The 22,466-nt window shown below is 43.6% G+C and overlaps 1 protein-coding gene across 1 annotated transcript in view; it reads right to left on the bottom strand.

Moving 5' to 3' along the window:
- Positions 1-22,466, bottom strand: part of ERICH3 (glutamate rich 3) — a 75,418-nt gene that overhangs the window by 39,807 nt on the left and 13,145 nt on the right. The window contains exons 2-8 of the mRNA XM_063134153.1: positions 19,597-19,690; positions 17,599-17,724; positions 11,815-11,886; positions 10,968-11,090; positions 8,931-9,092; positions 5,288-5,503; positions 1,561-1,741 (exon numbers count right to left, since the gene is read on the bottom strand). Coding sequence (XP_062990223.1) covers positions 1,561-1,741; positions 5,288-5,503; positions 8,931-9,092; positions 10,968-11,090; positions 11,815-11,886; positions 17,599-17,724; positions 19,597-19,690 — 974 coding nt within the window. The remainder of the gene's footprint in view (positions 1-1,560; positions 1,742-5,287; positions 5,504-8,930; positions 9,093-10,967; positions 11,091-11,814; positions 11,887-17,598; positions 17,725-19,596; positions 19,691-22,466) is intronic.

Genomic DNA, 22,466 nt, shown 5'->3' with positions numbered 1-22,466 from the left:
TCTTACATCCCTGTCTCTGATCAGTAGAACCTTAACTGCTTCGTTGATTTTTTTTTTCTCCCAGTAGCTGTTGCTGTGCCTTCTGCTGTATGGCTCTGAAGGTACGGAGCGACCTTCGCCACTCCATGTGCCAAGCCACTTCCCTGTCTTCCCTTCCCTCAAGACCTTCCTTAAGCCACATTTCTTAAACAGTGTGTTCTCAAGTACCTCCCCCAGCTCAGGGGTGCAGAACCTCAGGCCAATGGGCCAAATCTGGCCCACTTGGGGTAAAAATCCAGCCCACCTGGGGTTCCTCAGATGGCCATGCCTTTTCCCTGGCCCCACCGCCTTTCCCCAACCACTGGTTGTCTGGTGGTTTCCCACCTGTGGTGCAGTTTTTCCCATTCTAAAAGGATGAAATGCCTCTGCTACAGCTTTGCTACTGGCAGCAAGAGCTTTAAGCTGGTATTTTTGGCTCCTTTTGCTTTTGGCTCCACAACTTTTGCCTTTGACCCTGCCACCACTGAAATTCAGCCCCTGAGATGCTCCCAAAAGTGGAATGTAGCTCTCAGGCTGAAAGGGGTTCTGTCCCCCCACCCCTGCTCTGCCCTAGACTCACTTCGTCCATTTCTGCACTAGCAAGTGAATCTCAAGTACCTTATCCCGTTCATCCCTAAACTCTTCCCCTATTACTGTCCAGTCCATCTAATACAGATTGGCCATGGGCTACACTATTTCTACATTTTATGCCAGTGTGGTGTAGTGGCTAGTGTCGGACTGGGAGTTGGGAGATCCAGGTTCTAGTCCCCACTTGGCCATGGAAACCCACTGGGTGACTTTGGGCCAGTCACAGACTCTCAGCCCAACCCACCTCACAGGGTTGTTGTTGTGAGGATAACATGGAGAGGAGGAGGATTATGTACTCCGCCTTGGTTTCCTTGGTAGAAAAAAGGCGAGATATAAATGCAATAATAAAACAAATAAATAAAATACAGTGCCCAGGACTATGACAAGTGAAATGCTAACAATAGAAAAGATGTCTTTCTTCACCAATAGCCCAATACCATGGCATGAGATTAATTCTACCCAGCATGCTGTTCTTCCTTCGCTTCCACTGGTGATTATAACTGGAACAGCTCCGCTTAAGTCAACATCATCACCATTGATTCACATTCAGAATCAAACCTCAACCATGTATTCATTTTCCTTCCAGAGCGATAAACAGCTCACACTGATATATTATAGCTTCTTGTGTGCAGATAATTTGGTATTCATTTTACCCCAGCAAGCATTTTATTAACCATACATCTCCATCCAAAAATTAATCTAACCTGCTGTATTTTGCTAAATCACCCCTGTACATCCCCTCCTCCCATAATTTGCAAAAGTAATTGCAGCCTCATTTTCAATCATGAAACAGTAAATCCAGCCTTAGTTTGAGGCAGCTGGTATATAAGTCCCCGGACACACATAACGAGACTGAGCTTCACGAAAATAATTTTGCTACCACTTCAACAGTTTATCCATATAAAATGAGAGTTTGCCAAATTAAAATGAACTCTTGGGCCTTTTCATGCTCACCTCCCTCCAGGAGTTTGCCTCTGAACACACATAGGTTTTCTCCTCCGCAGTGTTGTTGATATATTTTTATTTCCTCTCGGTAATCTAAAAGGTCATAGGACAGGTGCACGGTTTTTCCCAAATAGGCCATGGTAACATACGCATTGCTTTGTACTTGAGGCTTGTAGAACTTCCCTGTGTCCTACATCGAAGAGCACAAAACTCCATTGAAATACCTGCACTTTTGCATTGCCAACATTTGCTCCCATATTGTGCTATTCCAAGTTCGATTTTGTGTTGCTGGCATTCAGCAAATACCTACTGAACATGCAACAAGATTTTATTTTATTTATTTAAGGATTTTTATGCTGCCATTCAGCCAAAAAAGGCTCTGAATGGAAAATTTATTTTATTTTTATTTATTTATTTATTTATTTATTACTTTTTTATACCGCCCAATAGCCGAAGCTCTCTGGGCGGTTCACAAAAATTAAAACCACAAAAAACATCCAACAGGTTAAAAACACAATTACGAAATACAGTATAAAAAGCGCAACCAGGATAAAACCACACAGCAAAGTTGATTATAAGATTAAAATACAGAGTTAAAACAGTAAAATTTAAATTTAAGTTAAAATTAAGTGTTAAAATACTGAGTGAATAAAAAGGTCTTCAGCTGGCGACGAAAGGAGTACAGTGTAGGCGCCAGGCGAACCTCTCTGGGGAGCTCGTTCCACAACCGGGGTGCCACAGTGGAGAAAGCCCTCCTCCTAATAGCCACCTGCCTCACTTCCTTTGGCAGGGGCTCACGGAGAAGGGCCCCTGTAGATGATCTTAAGGTCCGGGTAGGTACATATGGGAGGAGGCGTTCCTTCAGATAACCTGGCCCCAAACCATTTAGGGCTTTAAATGTCAATACCAGCACTTTGAATTGGGCCCGGACCTGGACTGGCAGCCAATGAAGCTGGAAAAGGACTGGCGTAATGATGAAAATGATGAATAACTGGCAACTTGGTCTAGGCAACGGCTCTGCTAAATCCAAAGCAATCACCTACACCCTACTCACCATCTTACCATCTGTTCCTTATGCACACCATGGAAAGGGTCCAATGACAGGACCATATTCAACCAGCCTGGGCTGATGTTGGCTGCATTTTCTCTGCAGTAGCGCACACGCTTGTGAAAAAAAGTGAATTCTGTGCTATGGATCTTTGGGAAAGGGATCCATGAGTAAAACTAGTGATGTCATCATGGTTATGTACAAATAAAAAAAAAAACTGCCAGCATTATACTGCCCTTATACAAATCTATGGTGTGAACATACTTGGAATACTAGATACAGATACTGTAAAACAGGGGAAATTGCAGGAAAGAGCAATCAAAATTACAAGGGGCAGAAGCAACTCCTCTATAAGGAAAGATTAAAATGTTTGAAGCTTTTTAGTTTAGAAAAAAAGCCAAGTAAGAGTGGACATGATAGAGCTTTATAAAATTAGGCTTGATATGGAAAAATTGGATGGAAAATGTTTTTCTCCCTCACATTACTAAAACTCTGGGTCATCTAATGAGGCTGAATGGTGGGAGACTCAGGACAGGTTAAAGGAAGCATTTTTTCCCCACATAGCACACCGTTTGGAATTTGTTGCCACAAGATGTACCGATGGCCAACAACTTGAATGGCTTTAAAAGGAGATAAGACAAAATCCATGGAAGATGAGACTACAAAGGGCAACTAGTCACAATGTCTATATGCTCCCTCCAGGATCAGAGGTATCATGTCTCTTAATACTGGTCACAGGGGAACAATAATGAGACAGCATTATTGTCCTAATGCCCTGCTTGTGGGCTTCTCATAGGCATCTGGGTTGGCTGCTGTAGGAGACAGGATGCTAGACTAGATAGGCCTTTGGTCTGATACAGCCAAGCTCTTATGTTTTCATGCAAAAGGTCCCCAGTTCGACCCTGGCATCTGAAGACCCTGCCTGGCACTGATGAAAGCTGCTGCCTATCAGTGTAAACAATACTGAGCTAGATGGACCAATCATCGGACTGGAGCCATAGCTAGACCTAAGGTTTATCCCTGGATCGTCCAGGGGTCAAACCTGTTCATCTAGGTGACACACAGGGGATCCAGTGCTCAGGCAGGGGCGAACCCTGGATGATCCCAGGATAAACCTGAGGTCTAGCTGTGGCCTGGGTATAAGACAGCTTCCTATGGGCAATATCCAACGGTGTCATTCGGCAAACTCAAATAGGGCTAGCAGAGATCCGCTGAATCTTTCTATTGTACATTATACTTGCACAACTGGTTGCACAACTGGTTTCACAACCATGCTTGTGCCAATGTATATTCAGTTGGATTCTCCTCTTGTGCATGGTTCAGAACCTAGGCTGGATCTACACTACTGCTTTAAAGTGCTTTATAACAGTTTTGACAACTGTATATGGAGTGTGTCCTGTGTCCCAACAGTTGTCAAAACTTTTATAAAGCGCTTCAGAGCAGTAGTGTAGATCCTGCCCTAGTTTCCGTGAGCACAACATCATTTAAGCTAGCATAATGGCACAGTTGGATACTGCCCTATGTTCCTAAGTAACTGAAATACATGGAAATTTGGGGGGGGGGGATCTGCCTGTTTGTCTGCAGGCTGGCCCAAGGCATTTTGCTGCCTGAGGCAGTGCAGCAAATGATGGCACCATCAGTCCCCAAGTCAAAGTGCATCATACTCAAGGTTAGTCAACTTATTTTGGCACCTCAGGCAGAAAATCCCACAAACACCTCTCCCCATCCCTGGCAGAAAAATGCAACAATAATAAATGAATAACTAATTATTTGCTGCCTTTTTGCATCACCTAAAATCTGCCGCCTGAGGCAACCACCTCACTCTGTCTAATGGTAGGGCTGGCCCTGTTGTAAATCTATCATTCTCAGTTTTGGATTATATGGTAATACCAAGGCCATATTCAACTCTTCAGCATAAAATCTGTACAAAATAGCCAACACACTGAAATGTTTCCTGACATAGGTCATTACACATGTTCCTGGGGGGAAAGGAAACCTCGAGTTGAATGGCAGCAGAGTAGGAATTACAGGGAGGGTTGTGACTGACGCTCCAACCTTTTCACATTTGACACATTTATAGCCCCTGACTTTAATCATCATTCTTGCATGTTAAACTGGGGCCTGTTTAGCTATAGACAAACGATATGCCTGCAACATGCACTGCTCTCAGTTCTTCAGCATAATGGAAATAAAATATATTGCTCTGCCTACTAAGAATCAAACCTTAGGATATCAGTGTGTTGCTGTTTTGATAGTGCTTCCAGCATCTCATCTTAACTATTTAAATACATCTTCTCCAACTGATAATAGCAGAGATCTATTACACTCCCCAAAGGGATATTCATTCTCCCAGAGTTACAAGTTTTAGATGTATCAATCTATATTCTCCAAGTTTTGCTTAGGAAATAGAATATTGAGGTTAATACTACTGAAAAATGAGATTCTGGAGCACAGTGTGATATGATGAATGCTGCCTTAATTATCCAAGGAGGAATTTGGATGAGTCATCTTGACTTTAAAGGAATCCTATTGATTAGGCCTTAGGGAGGCAGGAATGAGGGGAGGCATTTCTACCCAAACTTGCAGTACTTCCGCGCTTCTTCATGGAAGAGTGCATTATGAAATGACCCATGGAGGACGGAGAAAGCAAAACCAAACCAAGATGCTGGGAGGGAAAAGATCTATTACCCTCATTAACAATTGTTCCAAGCCATTTGGTGCCGTTGTCGGGCGAAACCGTCGACCTCTTGATGTCCCACCTTTCATTGCGTTGATGTGGTCATTTTTGGGTGGCGGCAGCGGTGGAATGGGTGTCACGTAATTGTTAATGATGGGAAGTCGGTATGGGGATATTCCAGTTGAATAATCCATTGAATGCATAGTGTTCAACACCCCTTTGTCTCCCTGAAAATTTCAACAACAGTTAATATTCATACTTAGTTCATCATTATGCTCTTAACAGCAGCAGTTGATGGTGCCTTTTGGTAAGAATTTTCCAATAACTGTGGGCCTGTTCAGACAATACACAAAGCCATGGTTAGGCTGTTAACCCTTTTGCAGCAAATGGTTAATGAGCGTGTTTAAACCAGGGTTATGTTGCCACCGTGGTTAGGAATGGTTCACACGACCCCCAAGTTATGGTTCAAATGGCATGCTAAGCCATAATGTTAGCTCAAAATGTTTAACCAACATAGCTTTCGTGTCATCTGAAAAGGATCTGTGTTTCAATTGTGGTTGTGGTGGGAGTATTTATTTATTTATTTATTTATTTATTTAAAAAATCTAGATCTGCTTGCTAATTTCTCATTTTCCATACAGATTCGCAGCACAGATTCTTTACTCCTTAGCAACATTTAGCTAGCTTTTGTAATTCATAACTAAGGCTCTTAATGAATGCTAAAAGGGTGGCTCATGGGTGGAACAAGATTAATAAGTTAGATTAGTGTTTGCTATTGCTGTTATTGTTGTTTTTAAAGTAGTTTAGATTAATACATCTGGAGAAACTAAGAGTGATGTTGCATATATGTGGCCTTAATTTAGTCCCAAAACAAGTGCCAGCACCTGACATCTGCAGGAAGCTGTTAGGACCTACTGCTGTGCTGAACCTGCCCTGCCCACCCAGCCCCACACTTTAAATCCCTTTTCAGCCCAACACTCCTAGCACCACCAGTTGGCTGGGGCTAGTGCCATTTATAATGCCCCCAAAGTTGTGTTACTCTGGAGCACTGTGGGAAATGTGAATGGTGCTGCCCCTCCTGGGAGCACTGCTGCCAAGGAAGCCCAAACATGATTAATCAATACAGGAAGGAGCCCACCGGGCAGGGGGTAATCCTGGGAACCGGCCCTGCTTAGTCCAATGTGTCATATTGTCCTCATAAACCTGAAAAAAAACATCCAAAATGCTCCACAAACCATCTCTGAGTCTAAGCTTTCACTGATATTGACTGTTCCCTAACATTTACTTTTGTCTGCATACACGTCCTTTGCTTTTATGAGGCAATGTCTGTGGGGAGGTGTCATACACTTCATGTGGCAAACATATTTGCGATGCGTATGGCAGTCTTTGCCACAGTGAACAGCATGTGAAGGGGAGACATATGTTTGTAAATTTGGAATGGGCATATGCCAAACAGCATTACCCAATGACGCCATGTGTTTATAGTCCTGGCCAGATCTATACCTTGCGTCATATTGATACGATCCCATCATAGAGCGGCTATATCCTCTTGAACATTTATACCTCGTAGCACACACAATGACATCTATTGCAGTATTTTGGCTAATACAGAATAAGTGCTGGAAATAATGCTAGAAAAGCAGCATATGGAATGCTTAATGTGGCCCAACAGTTATCACTGCATTTCAATACTGACAAAACACACTAATGTAGTTCTAGCCCCTATCTCCCCTGGACACCGTTTCCTGGAGGGAATGGTGTTGCTCCAGTGAGCACTTTTGCCGCCTAGCATGTGCAAAACACCCTCAGTCTAGTGGTTATAAATATACTAGTGACCATCTAATCTACATTCCAGCCATGAATCTGACTAATCACATGTCAGATCATGGCAACTCGGTGACGGAGACAATTACCAGGAAGGTGCAAAATCAATGGAATTGACTGGCAGTTAAGATTCAGGACAGACAAAAGGAAGTACTACTTCACACAGTGCCCAATCGATTTATAGAATTCACTACCAAAGATGTGCTGAGGGCTACTGGCTTAGATGGCTTAAATGGGGGGGGGGGGATTAGACAAATTCATGAGGGATAGATCAATGGCTATTAGCCATGACAGCCAAATTAAACCTCCATGTTTAGAAATGGTGTAAATACCAGTTGCTCTGTTTCCTGGGAGCAAGCTCCTATGGGAAACAGGATGTTGATGTAGATGGGCCTTTGGCATGACCCAACAGTGTATTTCTGACATTCTAAAGTACTTGATGAGATGGCCTTATAGCAGAGCTCTGGAACCAGTGGCCCTCCAGATGTTGTTGGACTACAACTCCCATCATCGCCAACTACTGGCCATGCTGATGGGAGTTGGAGTCCAACAACATCTGGAGAGCCACAGGTTCCCCAGTCTTGGATTAAATGGAAGATCAGCTTCCAAGATTCAGTCAGTTGTAAGAGTGATGCTGCGACATATAATGTGACATAATGTTTTAAACAAGTATTTGGGGAAATTGCGACGTTCCAACGGTGATGTCTTGGTATTTTGTTCCCCTATTCCTCAAGTTGCATCCAACAAAAGCTGGACAAGAAGCAAGTATCTGAGCTAAGAAGGTTGATTGGAAAGTGTCAGGCAGCCAAAGTCATCGGCACGCTGGTATGCTGTGACACTGCACACGTTCAGGATACAGTAGTGGACACAAAATTCAGCTGTGCTGAGAATTTTTTGCTTTCATGTTTTTTTTATAAAACAAGTGCCTAGCCCACGTTTGAAATACATGACAACCTTGGTGAAATTTCAGGAGCCAGAGGGATTGCCAAACAAGATTTCATTTGCAAGAGAGGTAGGTTTCGCAGCCTCTCACATAACTTCTCACTCCTCCCCATGACCAGCAAAAGCAGAAGAAATTATGCAAAATGGCAAAAAAACACATGATACACTTCAGAAAATAAGAAAATTATCATGTCACTTTGCTAAATTTGGGTATTGTAGGTTGCAAAACCAACCACTTTGGGCACCATTAGTATTACCAGCTGGGCCAAGAGAAGTTGCTAGGAGTCAGAGACAAACGGTGGTGTTTTGCTTTGTTTTGCCTTGTGGAAGGGGACAGAGCAGCAGTTGGTGAGGGTTCAAGGTGTGAACAGAATCAAAGCATGGTACATGCCTGCCTTAATTACTCTCGTAAGAATTTGAGCCAGGCTGCCTCACATAAGAATCCTTGCTTTGAATTCTCACTGCATCTCCCATTTCTAATTTCTATCAGAAATGCTGGAGATAAGGAGAAAGGGCTTCTAAAACTTCATGCACTGTCCTGACAGAGACCAAGAATGCCATTTTAATTGGCAAAACTCTAGCATTAAAGCGTTTCACCTAGAAGTATCTGAGCAGTGAGTTAAACTTGATTACAGCCACCCACTCACCAGTCCAATGACAACGCCTGCAAAGGCAGAGGCTGACACAGAGTTGACAAAGGACAATGTCACCCATCAAACAGACTCATCTAAATAAACACCCTCCCTAGACATTAACGGAAAGTCACTCGACAGCAAGCTGTTTGCTTTCTGCTATCCAGAAAAGGTGTATTGTTATGTTTGAAGGTACTGAACAATTTTCTAATCCTTCTTTCTATTACAGGGCTTGTATAAAAGAACAAAGTCTAACCCCACTGGCCAAGTGATGATCTTTTTCAAGGGTGAGGAACTTGGGTCTGGACCTCGAAGCGGCCTTGGGTGCGGATTCTGTCGTGGCGTTGCTGTAAAGTGGCTGCAGCCGGAGAGGATGCTGTATGTTTCCTGGTGCAGTGCTTGGTCGAGGATAGGAAGCCTGGACAATTTAAATAAACGGGGGGGGGGGGAGGGAACACTTAAGAGCATGCGGCCAAGCACGTTTCGGAAGCCTAAATGTCACTCCATGTGTGCGATTTGGTTTTTCTTTCTTTCTTTCAAAATGGCTAGGCCAAGGTCCTGCACACAGTAAAGTATATTCATTCAAACTAAACAGGAATGATGTGTAACAGTTCACAGAATCAGACCAGGTGCTCTGTATGCTCTCTTGTCAGTACTGTACTCAGGCAGATCTAATATGGGGAAATTATGCAGAGGATGTTTGTATAAGAGATTATCTGTGGAACAAAGCAGCTTTTTTGTTTTTTAAAGATAAATAAATAATACATTCCACAGCAAGAGCATCAAGTTATTTTTATACTTTAAAGCTGGGGAGTTGAACCTTTGTCAGTCTGAGGATCAAATTTCACCTCAGAGAAGGTCTCAGGGGGCCGCATTCCAGTGGTGGGCAGGGCAAAAATACCTATCAGAAACGAAGCCTTAGGAGAGACATTTCAGCCTCTTAGGATGAGGGAAAAGAACGGCTCAAAAGCTGGGAAACCACCAAATGATCAGGGAGCAGCCGGGGATAGAGCCAGGGGAAAGGCACATGGCTATGCAGGGATCCCTGCAGGGCCGGATTGAAACCAGGCTCTCAGGGCCCAGCTTCAGCACTGTAGTGGGCCTTGTAGGTTATAGACAGGATTTGATTAGAAATAGTCTAAAGGGGTTTGGGCCTATATTCAGCCTGTGGACTGTCAGAATTTGTGTGAACTTATCTCTGACAGTGTTCTCAGAGCAGGGGGAAGTCGCTCTACTCTCTGCATCCATTTGCGGAGTCGGCCTTGACAAGGAGGGAGGCTGGAAACTCTCCCTGAGTACCTTACAGGAGTGGGAATGAGGTTTGCAGAAGGGCCACCCAGGTTGAAGCGTCATCGCTGGAGGGCTGAGCAGTGATGCCCAGTTTGGCCAGGGGCCTTGCTGAATAGGCCCAAACCCTTCTAGACTACTCCTAATCAAATCCTGGCGATAATCTACAAGGCCCATTGCAGTGCTGAAGCTGGGCCCTGACACAGGCTGGATTTTGCCCCGGGGCCTGTCAGAAATCTTGCTTCTGAGTAGACATGCACAGAGAGCCAGTAGGTTGTACTGCCAGGGAAGCAGCGTGGTGTAAAGGCTAGTGTAGAGGCGGCCCAAAACATTTTGCTTCCTGAGGCAATGGACAAGATGCTCTCCCACCCCTACCCCAGACATACACACAAACACAAACACACACACACTCCATACAGACACCAACTGCATTGGCAGTTGAATCTTACTTCAACAGTGGTGACAGAAGAGCAACCTCTACCACACCTGAAGGCAGCAGGTTAGCTTAGTGGGGGACAGGTCACACTGTGTGACATGTCCTCCAACAGAGGGAAATAGATGGGGGACTCAGGATGAATGACTGGAGAACTGCCACTACTATCCCACCCCATACACATACAAACACCAGCATCTGCTGCCGGACTCTGCCTAATGATAGGGCCGGCCCTGCAGGAGTGCTGGACTTCAACCAGTGAAACCCTACATTCAAATCCCCATTTAGCCTCAAACTCCATGTTCAGCCCGATCTACTTCACAGGGTCACTGTGAGGATAAAATAAGATAGATGTGTCTGATACCTTGAGCTCTTTGGAGGAAGGATGGGATAACAATGTGACTGGTCGATAAAGAGGTATGCCCGTCTCCCAATGCCACAAAATTGGGAGGCTAAGCTTTCATTCTGATTCAAATAGGGCTGAGGCCCATGGTGGTATAATTGGGAAGCTTGAGGTAAGACAGAGCTATAACCAGATAACGTTTGGCCTACAGGTCCTCATTATATACTCACCAGATGACCTGAGTGTCCTCTGTTACCTAATTTGCGGCGCCCAAAGCGATTTCTTGGCGCAGTGGGTGGGTGTGGGGAAAGCAGGTGATTGGTCTCTTCGGCTGCCCTTCTTGATCGTTCCACCTAGATGAAGGGAAAAGTGAGATGACTGAGAAAGAGGCCCTGTTAGGAACGGAAGATGCTCCCTCTAACTCTGCTGTTTGAGGAAACTTGTCGAGAATAACTTCACTGGGCAATTAAACCAATATTTTCAAACCTCAGAAGTGAACCTAGACTAGCAATGAAGTCTTGAGGTACTAGTAAAAAAGAAAGTAAGAACTGAGCAATAAACAGTGACACAATATAGCCAAATTTGGATTAAGAACAGAATGAAAGAGAGAGAGAGAGAGAGAGAGAGAGAGATGGAAGTAATAGCTGTGCAATAACTGTATATGAGTAAAAGTAACAGCTTACAGCAAGGGATCTGCACTACTGCTTTAAAATGGTTTATAATGGTTTTCACAGCTGTTCGGGCCCAGGACACATTATATATATTGTTTTCATGCTGTTTTCGAAGTGGTATATCCTGATTGGTGTAGATCTGGTCCAAGACTATTCAAGCTAGTGCCGTGCAGATAATTTTGGACAATGCCTCCCATCAGACCCAGCTAGCATCGCCAATGCTCAGCAATTGTAAAAGTTGTAGTTCAAAACATCTGGATAGCACCAGGTTGCCTTTCCGCTGGTTTGCAGAGTCTGACTAAATACATATGTCCTAACACAATTCTTCTCATTCCTAGGACACAAAGCTAGATTCACAGAACAAGTTTTCAAAGTTTCCTGTATCATGCAAATGGAAAATCCTCACCTTGATCTTGTGAACACGCTCCCTCCTGGCAGAGTTTTCAAGTTTTCTTTTTATCTCAACCTGGTGATGATGCTAGTGGGGTTTTTTTAAAAAGCAAAGAGAAAATCACATTTACGATATTATTACAGGGTGCGTGGACGCAATAAAGAGATAGGCTAATTCTCATCACCGCTCTTTGGATAGTTTTCAGTCTATGGTGGTTGCCTGAGCATATCCATCATGGGCCTAAGAGGCCATTTCATCTAGCACCAGCAGCATCAAATGATTGTTTCAATATGTATTGTCCTACATGAATGGAACACTCCGAGCACCACTTCCAGATTCAGTTCTCTCTCTCTCTCTCTCTCTCTCTCTCTCTCTCTCTCTCTCTCTCTCTCTCACACACACACACACACACACACACAGTCACTACAGAGAGAAAATCACTGCACTTCCCTCCAGGGCCAACTACCATAAACTACCCTATGGGAAGGAATAAAAGAGTGAACAGTGCAAGCTAAGGAAACAAAAGAGCCTGCTCCAACTGGACAACCTCTACCCACAAAGGTCCAACTACCATTAACTACCCTGGAAAGGATAATGAGGAATGTTACATTTTTGGTTTTGTAACTAATCACTGCTGCTTGAGTTTTGCTTTTTCCTCTTCCCTCCCAATTCCTTTTCCTCTTGTGCCATGTCTTTTAGATTGTAATGGTAAAGGCAGGGGCTGTCTTATTGTTTTTGTAAATAGCTCTGACAGCCTTTTTGAGGGGGAAGGATGAAAGAACAGGACAAAAATGCTTCAAGTAAATAACAAAACAAAGTCTCCCAAAATACATGGTGGGTGCTCAAAAATGCAGTACTTAAAATGTATTCCATTCTATTACAATCATCATGGTTTTTTGGGAGAAGGGACTTGAAACAACATGGAAAAATTCACCGCGTTTGTTTGTCAAGCAAATGCACAAAAGGCTGTGTGTCTCTAGAAAGGAGCCTCCAGGCAGTGTGGCATTTCCACATTCTGGTTGGGTCATGTGCATCGAGTCCCCTTGTTACATAATTAACACGGCAACTCAATATCTAAAATAATGAAGTACTTCTCTCAGACTGATCTGATTTTAAACCGCAGGCCAAGTGTTCAGGTCTGAAAAGGGAAAGGTCTCCATGCCTTAGGTGGTGCCACTCATAGATCAACATGCTACCAGGAGTAGTATCCATGTTTTTTCAGAGATTTAAAAACAAAACACGAAACTGTTGCCCTAGAAAAAGGTGGAAAATAACTGGCTTCCTATGCAACCAAGAATAAGGGCCAAACTAAAGGTGACACCATTCATGCAACCAGGAGACAATTATGCTTGACAAGGAAAGTGATGCACATTCACTCAGAGATAAATCCCCTTGTGGTCAGTGGTGCTTACACGTAGGTATATGTGCACAGGATTGCAACCTGAGCCTCCAAAGTGATTAATTCCTTTGCCCAATCTGCCCGCCTCCAGATGTGTTAGACTATAACTCCCATCATCCACAGCCATTCCCATGCTGGCTGAGAATGCTGACATTTGCAGTTCAACACATCTAGAGGGCCTGAGCTGGGGAAGGCTGAAATAGGGGGATTGGGGTCCAGCAAAACAGCTCCATTTCTATCCCCTTGCCAGTTTTTCAGAGACCCTCCTGATTAGAGACCACTGATCTTCCCCTTTGCCCATTATCCCCATTGACCCAGACCATTTCTCCAGCCTCTCTCAGGAAAGGGGCTGGGGGAGAAGGGAAGAGCAAATTTCTATTGTACTCCAAACCAAGTAAAACGTTTCCTTTGTCTTCACTCGTGTCTTGATGGGAATCCCAGTCTGTCTAAATAAAGGAGATGGAGAAAAAGAAATGCAAGTCCACATCACAATCCTCTTGGTGAATCCCATGGTAAACGGTTAAGGACCATTGGCTTGGCATTCCATAAGGGCCTGTCAAAGGGCCTGGCCGCGCAAGGTGTTTCTGCTGAGCCAAGTGCTTTGGCTGGCTTGGGGGAAGGGAAGATGATGTCCTGCTGCTAAATGACCTCCATGTTGATGTGGGACTGAGGAGGGACTTCCCTTAGAATTCCATGGTTCTGAGGCAGTTGGTCTCAACTGCTGCTTTATGCCCTAAGTAAGAGAAGCAGCGCATGGATTTCTCAGTCATGCCAAGTGCCAGTGTAGCACAAAAGCTGACGTTTAGTAGACCTGAAGTCTCTGCTTCATGGGTCTGCCCCTGAACACTGTTATCTGAGGCTAACAGCTGTTAATGTTGTATGGGATCCATCATGGGAGACAGACATCAGCATCACAAAGGGAAACAGAAGGCAGGGACAATCGATGGGTGGAACAACGCTAGAATGAGGCCTACCTCCAGCCATGTTTCCACCTTCTGTTTGCTTGAGATAGTGCCTGCTCCTTCCTGTCCTTGCTCGCTCCTCACATCTGTGCTTTTCTTTGTTCTTGCCGGTTTCCCATGACCTTTGGTGTTTGCGTGGGTAGAAATGAGCATTTCTCTGATGGGTTATGACAGGTTCTGGAGTACACTGATGGGACATGACCTCCTACTGCCTGGCCTTCAGGAGACGACTGTGTGGAACCTGGTGTCCATAGGGACTCTTACATTCTGAGGTGGCCGCCAGTTTATCAGTTCTGGACAATTACAGGTTACAACACTACCTTTTCTTCCTCCCTTAACTTCCTTCTCTGCCAATATGAAATTCCTGGAGATGGTATTATTGTTATCATTATTTATTACTCGTAGATTATTTATTTCTAAGGCAATTTATTTCTAAGGCAGCTAGTTTACCAGCTCATTCAAAGTATTCTCTTGGAATGTATTCCAAGTTAACCAATCTAGAATAAGTGAAATCTGCTGATTCTGTCCTCACAATCACTAACATAGATTATATCAGAACAATTGTCAGACTTTAGTTATTTTAGAAAAGGGTACGCAACATGGTTACCATGAGCACCAATGCACCTGAGACATTTTTCTTGGCATTTGCCAAGGTGCTCTACTCCTCCCACTTTTTTTTTAATTAACACATTTTCTTACCAGCAGCTGGGATTGCTGTGATATATACTACTGCTGATGCTGAAAACTGTGCAAAGTAGGTCTGCTCCACTCCTAAAATTGTAGCAGTGCTCCAATGAGGTTATTCTTCACTGATTTCTGGTGCAGCTCCCTTGTTCCACCCCGTTGGATTACCCATTGGAGAACCATTCCGTTTTCGGATACCCACCCTATTATAGCCTATGGGAAACCAAAATGCTTATAACTCTGTCATTTTTAAAGGTAAAGACATGAAACTTGGCACTCTGGTAGCTCTTAAGTAGGGATTTAGCCATGCCAAGTTGGAATCAGAGCCCTTCATCCCTTGATTTTTAGGATTTTTAAAAAAATTCCCCCCTCAAACCATCCCCCTTATACACACACATGAAACTGTGCAATACTTTTTATCCTTTACTTTGCTGATGCACAGTTGTGCATCTTCAGTTTATAAAAATAGAGATACTGCTTCCAAAAACTGCATTTGCCTTTTATGCTGCAACCTTACACAGTTAGCTCACATTGAGAAATCCATCCAAAGGATTACCTTCTTTCCACCTGCCTATCCCAAAGTACAGCCAAGTCATATGGGATATGTGCTTTGGGATAGCCAGGTGGAAAGAAGGTAATCCTTTGGATGGATTTCTCAATGTGAGCTAACAGTGTAAGGTTGCAGCATAAAAGGCAAATGCAATTTTTGGAAGCAGTATTTTAAAATTCATTTAAATCTCTGATGTGCGTATTACATGTGACTTCTAAGTCATATGTAATAGGCATGTCTGAGATTTAAAAGATATCTGGTCATCTGTTACACAAAGCCATGAAATTCAGTAAACAAAAAACCTACGGTTTACAAAACAACGTTACGGCTGTACAGTTAGTTTTCAACCAAGCACCAAAAAGCAGGGAAATTGGGAGGTTAAGGCTCACAAGCCTTAACGCCACATCCTCCCTAAGGAGGCAGAAAGTACCAGTGAAATTCTCATTCTCCCAAAGCAGATAAACCATGAGGACAGGATGGAGAATAGGATATGCAGAGGTGACTGTGGGGTTGTGGAAAACTGATGACGAACAACTTAGAGTCACCTACTTCTCTTTTTTTGTTTAGAGGAGCCCTTCCCCAACCTCGTGCCCTCCAAAGGTGTTGGACTACAACTCTCATCATTGCAAGTCAGTATGTCTCATGGTCAGGAATGCTACGACTTATACTCTCAAACATCTGGAGGGAAGCAGGCTATCATATGCAGAGTTTTTTGTTTATTGAATATACATACACACACAGCATATAAACTTGACTCCTGTCTTCAAAACAGGAGATACTAGTACTATCAATAGCAAACTTTTCTCTCGCTGTCTCTTCTTCTCTTGACTTTACACCTGGCTGAGTTGCGTCCATACTTGCAGTACACAGATCAGCCTTTAGCACAAGATTCTTTTCTGTATCCTAATATTGGTTTGTGAGACTGTATGGATCTACATTGCCTGCCAGCCATCATCAGTTCCTGGGGCAACTCATTTACATGGAATGGTTTTCATTATTTTCATAATGTGAGCCATTTTTCCTAAATCCTTCCTTTTAGCCAACATCAATTTTTCAAGAAGTGAAGAAAATTGGTTGAAGTTTCATTGTAGCTCAGACACAGCTCCCATAACTTAAACATATGGTATATGGTACTAAGTTGACACACATGTGGGACTTTGTTTTTTGTAGGAGATTAGTTTCTGAAAGTTCTGCAAACTCTCTTGAGAGAAGATGAAGTGCATATGGGGAGTGGAACTTGGACTCTTTCTCTCCTGCTTCCTTCCTACTGCTCCATGAGCTAGTAAACAAATGAGTCCCAGGGTGGGGGGAAATGGGTTATATAATTTGCAATCCCTCCCCATAAGCACTGTGATTGAATGGGGATGACGACAGGGAGGAGACTGGCTATTGGTTAGCCACAGATGTCAATCTCAAAATTACCCTCCCTCCCCTGTCAATGTCTTCCTAATATGGAAAAGTGTTCAGTAAGTCCATCAAGTTAAAATGACCCCTCATGAAGCCTAATAAACCTTCAGATGCTTCAGCTACCTTTGGAACTCCAAATGACCTTTTCTCCGTACTGCGGGGATCCGACAGTTTTGAAAATGGTCAATATCCACTCCATGAGATCGGACCTCCAACGGACCATTAGTTTTGCGGAGCAAAGTACCCACCCCTATTGTTTAGTGTGTTGGGCTCAGACCCTACCTCCCTGCCTTGTAACTTAGGTTACTACTTCATTGCTATGCCTCCCATGACAGCTGTTTCATGGTAATATCCACAAAAGTTTCTCAAATTTCCAAGGTTACCTACCCCTCTTTTAGAGAGTCAATTCAATTCAGATTACTTAACAAAATTTAACATTTTGTTCAGACAACCAGGATGATTAAAAGGGTGGCTTCTTCTTCTCTGTTAGCAGAGATTTTACCGTTTAACATTAATCCAGGCCTTCTATTCATCATTACTAAGCCATAATAATGTTCAAATATTCAACAATACCTCAGCTAGTGTGAGAAATGAATGGTTAGAATGCACTGATAAGGTTACTTACTCCTGTAGCCACCGCATTGTCACATTCATGGTTCATTCATGCTACACTCTCCACCACAAGATAAAAAGCATAAATTTGCATGATAGTCCCACAACAGTAAGGTATCTCAATCATCCTGAATAACATTCCTTTTAAAGAGCCTTTAGGAGAAGTAGCCATAATGTAACCATACTTCCATATCAAGGACCTTGTGGAATATAGCCTGAGCCAAACATTCCCGTATATACTTCTGATGATCCTTCCTCATGGCATTTAACTGGTATTCCTTCTCCGAGATTATTCTTCCACTTCTTGAGACCTGCCATGAAAAAGTAAAATGTAAGTACAGGGGGTGGGGTGGAGGACTCAAGATTAAGGTTAATAAACATGCACATATTGGCCATAATCCAAATCATGGTAAGGTCCAGGTGCACATGGAGATTAGCACAAGCAAAGACTTCCTCATTTTCTTCAATGTCAGTGAATGATCCATATTTATCCTGGTGTGTCCGCAAGGACCATTAAATATATGCATCAGAGACAGTGGATCCTCATGTGCCATATTATATGTCATATTATGCTCAATAAGTCCTCATGTGCCTTATGCTCATTAGGATAAGGGCAGTTTCACTGGCCGTCTTTCCCTACCCCTTGCTGTTATCATCTTCTCTCTCTCTCTCTCTCTCTCTTTAGTGGCTAATCCCCCATTCTCCTCCCCTTCAAACAGAGCATGCCTTCATAGGCCTGTCCTCTGACAGCCCTTTCAATAGGTGACTGTTCTCTGTAAAGTAGGACACATGGCTACCTGGGAACCACTGGAATTGTCCACAGCTGGAGACACTGTGCAGCTGCTTTCATGAGCTAAGTTTAATGTGTAGCTAGGCTCTAAAACCAGAATACAAAGATGGCCATGTATCTGCTCAAAGCATACTTCCTCCCCATACACACTTTGCCAATTTTCCTTACCTCCTACAATCTCTCACATTGTATCTAACACCATTCTAGAAGGTTCCCTCAATCTTCAAGAGTGGCTTTTGGGAACACATTTACAGGAGAAAGGGTGAGGGAGCCTCCTAAAGCTCCAGTAGCCTATGGACCACTTAGTGCCATCCTAAAAAATCATTTTGGGATCTTTATTTTCCTTTAAAAAAAATACCCAACACTCATTTGAAGCGTTGAAGAGTAGCCTTCCAATTAACAATGGAAACATGTATTAACCTGCTAGATTTATGAAGCCACTCAAGAACAACTCATGCTTAGAAGCATGGTAAGAAATAGCTTAATGCCAGCCTTACTGTTTGGTGCCATTCATGGTAGCAATGATTTAATATAGCTATGCTAAAAAGCCCACGTTCTGTGCCAAGATAGCAAGTATATGCAGACCTAATCAATCCATGTCACCAATAGGTCTCCAGTAGCATTAAAAAGAGTTGCTGCTGTATTATTGATAGTGAGTCATGTTTATTAAGATGGAACAAAGCTCCAGTTTCCATTAATACTTCTTCATCAGTCATTCCTAGTGTTAGACAGCATAGAACAGTCTGATTTTGTTTCAAATGTCACTTGAAAATGCTAAGTGCCTCATTAGGTGGCATGATTCCCCTCTAAATAGCTTCTATTCAAATGCCTTGTGACCAAGGAGTCCACTCTTCCATATTATCAAGATTACCCAGTGGATTCTCATTTATCTGTATTCCTGCTGTCCGAAAGGTCCACCAGCAGGAAAAATAAAATAAAAAATCTACAGCTCAGTATTGAATTCCCCAGTAGAAGTTTACCTCGCCACTCGTAAATTACAGGCTGCCCCCTTCTGGGTAGGAGGACTTATGTTGCATCCTTTCTGTGATTATTGTGCCAAATTGTTTCATCTAAGCGCTTGCATTAAGAGATGTCCCATTAAATTAAGCTTTAGCTCTGTGCACACTTCCTAGAGAGTAAGTCGCATTCAAATCTGTAGGATATACCTCTGAGTCAACATGCATAGAATAGCACTGTTAGAGGGCTTTGTGTTCCCCACTGTTTTATTACATTTTCTTTGAGCAAAGGGGAGGGCAGGGGTAAAGCAAAAATAAAAATAAAAATAGGAGTTCTTTTTACTGAGCTGCTTGGAGTAAGGATAGAATAAAAGGGAATTATATGAATAGATGAAATAAACCCAGAGAAAGTTAAAGAGAAATATTTGCATACCTACCAGCCCTGATCTCTGAAGATGACGTCTTATCCTGGTGTTGCTGAAATAGCCTGCAAGGTGCTTGTCTGTGAGGCTGTTGTAATTTGCAAGGAATCTGAAACCAACAGCGCCACTGTAAATAGTTATATAAGAACCCAGAGAAGTGTTTATTGGAAAATTCAAGGGATCCAAAAAAACAAACCCATAGATACCCCAACTGCTCTTTTCAGGACTAAGAGTAGCTCTACACTTCATCCTGACAACTGTCTTTGCTATACATCACAATGTCCTATAGCTAGGGCAATGGTCTGCACTAGGCATCACTGCTAAGGCTTTTGAGGGAGCTTTCTCAGGCCATGGGGGACCTCTTCCCCCACCCCAGCCAAGCAACGATGCTGTGCTCCAGACAGTCTCCACATAATCTAGCCAACCATCAAGGCTCCAGGCAGTCATCAAGGCTCCAGGCTGGCAAATTCCAGCCAGCTCACTTGGTCCTTCAAGTGGGATGGATCTTTTTCTCAGCACTGAGAGTGTTCTGCTCTACTTAGTGCTGCAAAATCTGCCGGCGTGGGTCCAACATTCCATTTTCCCTCAAGCATCTGCACAGCTAGCTGATAATGATGCTTTTTGCCTCTTGAGCTCCTCGGCCACAACAGCTAATTGGCTGATTGTTCCTGCATTCTCCTCCCCCACCTCCACCCCAGCCACTTTATAGCTGATGAGCCACAGATCTGACTCCTCACCCCCGAAGTCTCATCCAGTAGCCCAGATCACAGTAGCCAGCCCACACTATAGCAAACGACAAGGTAAAGCTTGAGAGCTTCTGCTACGAGAGAGCAGCTACTGCAGAAAGAGAGAGGGGCAGTACATTATTATTTTTGAATTAAGCAACACAGAAAAACCACAGGCTGCTCCATTGCTTATCAAATAATCAATCAATTAAAAAGTTGTGTGGAGGGCTCTCCCCCTCTGTCGAGTGCACTATTCCATTGGCCATAGAGTTCTCCAACAGGAGCAGCTGAAAACACCCCAGCTGCTCCTGTACAGCCAGCAGAACTCACAATGGTTGATGGGATACGGCTGGGAGGACTGAGGGATGAGGGAGGGAGGAGCACCAGCAGCCCAGAAGGATGCTGGGACTCTCTGTCACATGATGAGGGGAGGGGCAACATGTTGTGTGATGAGTACAGGAAAAATAGTGCATGATGAGTGTGTTATTCCCCCTTCCGTTGCCTAATATGTCATCCAAACTCAGCCAGGGAGAGAGAGAACAGTCTGGTCTGTACAATCAAGCAGTCCACTATGGACTGAGGTGGATGTGTGGCCATTTTGAATATTCAAGCTCTGACTACAGCTTCTTGTGTTGCCCTAACCTGGTGAGCACAGTTGTTGGCATGGTTAATAAACCACCCACAACCCTAAAACAGCCCTTGGTTTGTGGGTGGTTTGTAAACTAGGGCAACAAACCATCCATGCCAGATTTGGATGACATGACAAGCTATGGTCATAGCTTGAATATTCAAAAGTTGCTCGGCATGCAATGGCACATGCTACAGCCCATGAGCCTTTTCGTGGTGCTTTTTCCTTCTTTTCCCACAACATGCTACAGCCCACCATAGCTACAGTGCATCATCAGATGGAGAGAAAATCGCATTTCCCTACTGTCGCTTTGGCCTCCCACTGCTGTCCCACAATAGGGACAAGCAGCTTCCTTTTCCTTTACACAGGAAAGAAAGAGGAAGCAACAACGACCATGTGGCCCATTCAGTGGGCATTTCTATCATGCTGCTTTTCCTGAACACAGCAGGAAATGGTGGAACGTTTCGTTTCAAAAAAATAAAATCAGCTATACCGGGTCTTCTTTTGTTGCAGAAAAAAGACCAGGTGGAGCAGGAGGCAGACAGTGTCATCAGAAGGACCCACAGAAAAACCTGAGTGGCCAGTAACCAGCGTGTGATAAAACACTTGTCTGATGGTGTACTAAATAAGCCACAGTTAATCTTTGTAAACCGCCCAGAGAGCTTCAGCTATGGAGCGGTATATAAATGTAATAAATAATGATAAATAATGAGGTAGAAAATGTGGAGGCAGTGACAAACTTTGTATTTCTGGGCGCAAAGATTACTGCAGACGCTGACTGCAGCCAGGAAATCAGAAGACGTTTACTTCTTGGGAGGAGAGCAATGACAAATCTTGATAAAATAGTTAAGAGCAGAGACACCACACTGACAACAAAGGTCCGCATAGTTAAAGCAATGGTATTCCCCGTAGTAACCTATGGCTGCGAGAGCTGGACCATAAGGAAAGCTGAGCGAAGAAAGATAGATGCTTTTGAACTGTGGTGTTGGAGGAAAATGCTGAGAGTGCCGTGGACTGCAAGAAGATCAAACCAGTCCATACTCCAGGAAATAAAGCCAGACTGCTCACTTGAGGGAATGGTATTAAAGGCAAAACTGAAGTACTTTGGCCACATAATGAGAAGACAGGATACCCTGGAGAAGAGGCTGATGCTAGGGAAAGTGGAAGGCAAAAGGAAGAGGGGCCGACCAAGGGCAAGATGGATGGATGATATTCTGGAGGTGACAGACTTGACCTTGGGGGAGCTGGGGGTGGCGACGGCTGACAGAAAGCTCTGGCGTGGGCTGGTCCATGAAGTCACGAAGAGTCGGAACGAATAAAATGTGTGCATGAGAAAGAGGAGGGTAGAGAGCTGCACGTGAGGTGATTGAGAGTTGGCTCTCAGGGCATGCAGTGAAGAACAGTGAGTTACAATGTTAAGGATATGTCCTTAAGCACCTACTGTGGCCCATCTATGGTGCCCTGGTATCTACACATGGGTGTTTATTTATTTATTATTTATTTATTTATTACATTTTTATACCGCCCAATAG

This window comes from Elgaria multicarinata, chromosome 1, assembly GCF_023053635.1.
Source record: "Elgaria multicarinata webbii isolate HBS135686 ecotype San Diego chromosome 1, rElgMul1.1.pri, whole genome shotgun sequence".
NCBI lineage: Eukaryota > Metazoa > Chordata > Lepidosauria > Squamata > Anguidae > Elgaria > Elgaria multicarinata.
This window is presented reverse-complemented; position numbering and strand designations above follow the sequence as displayed.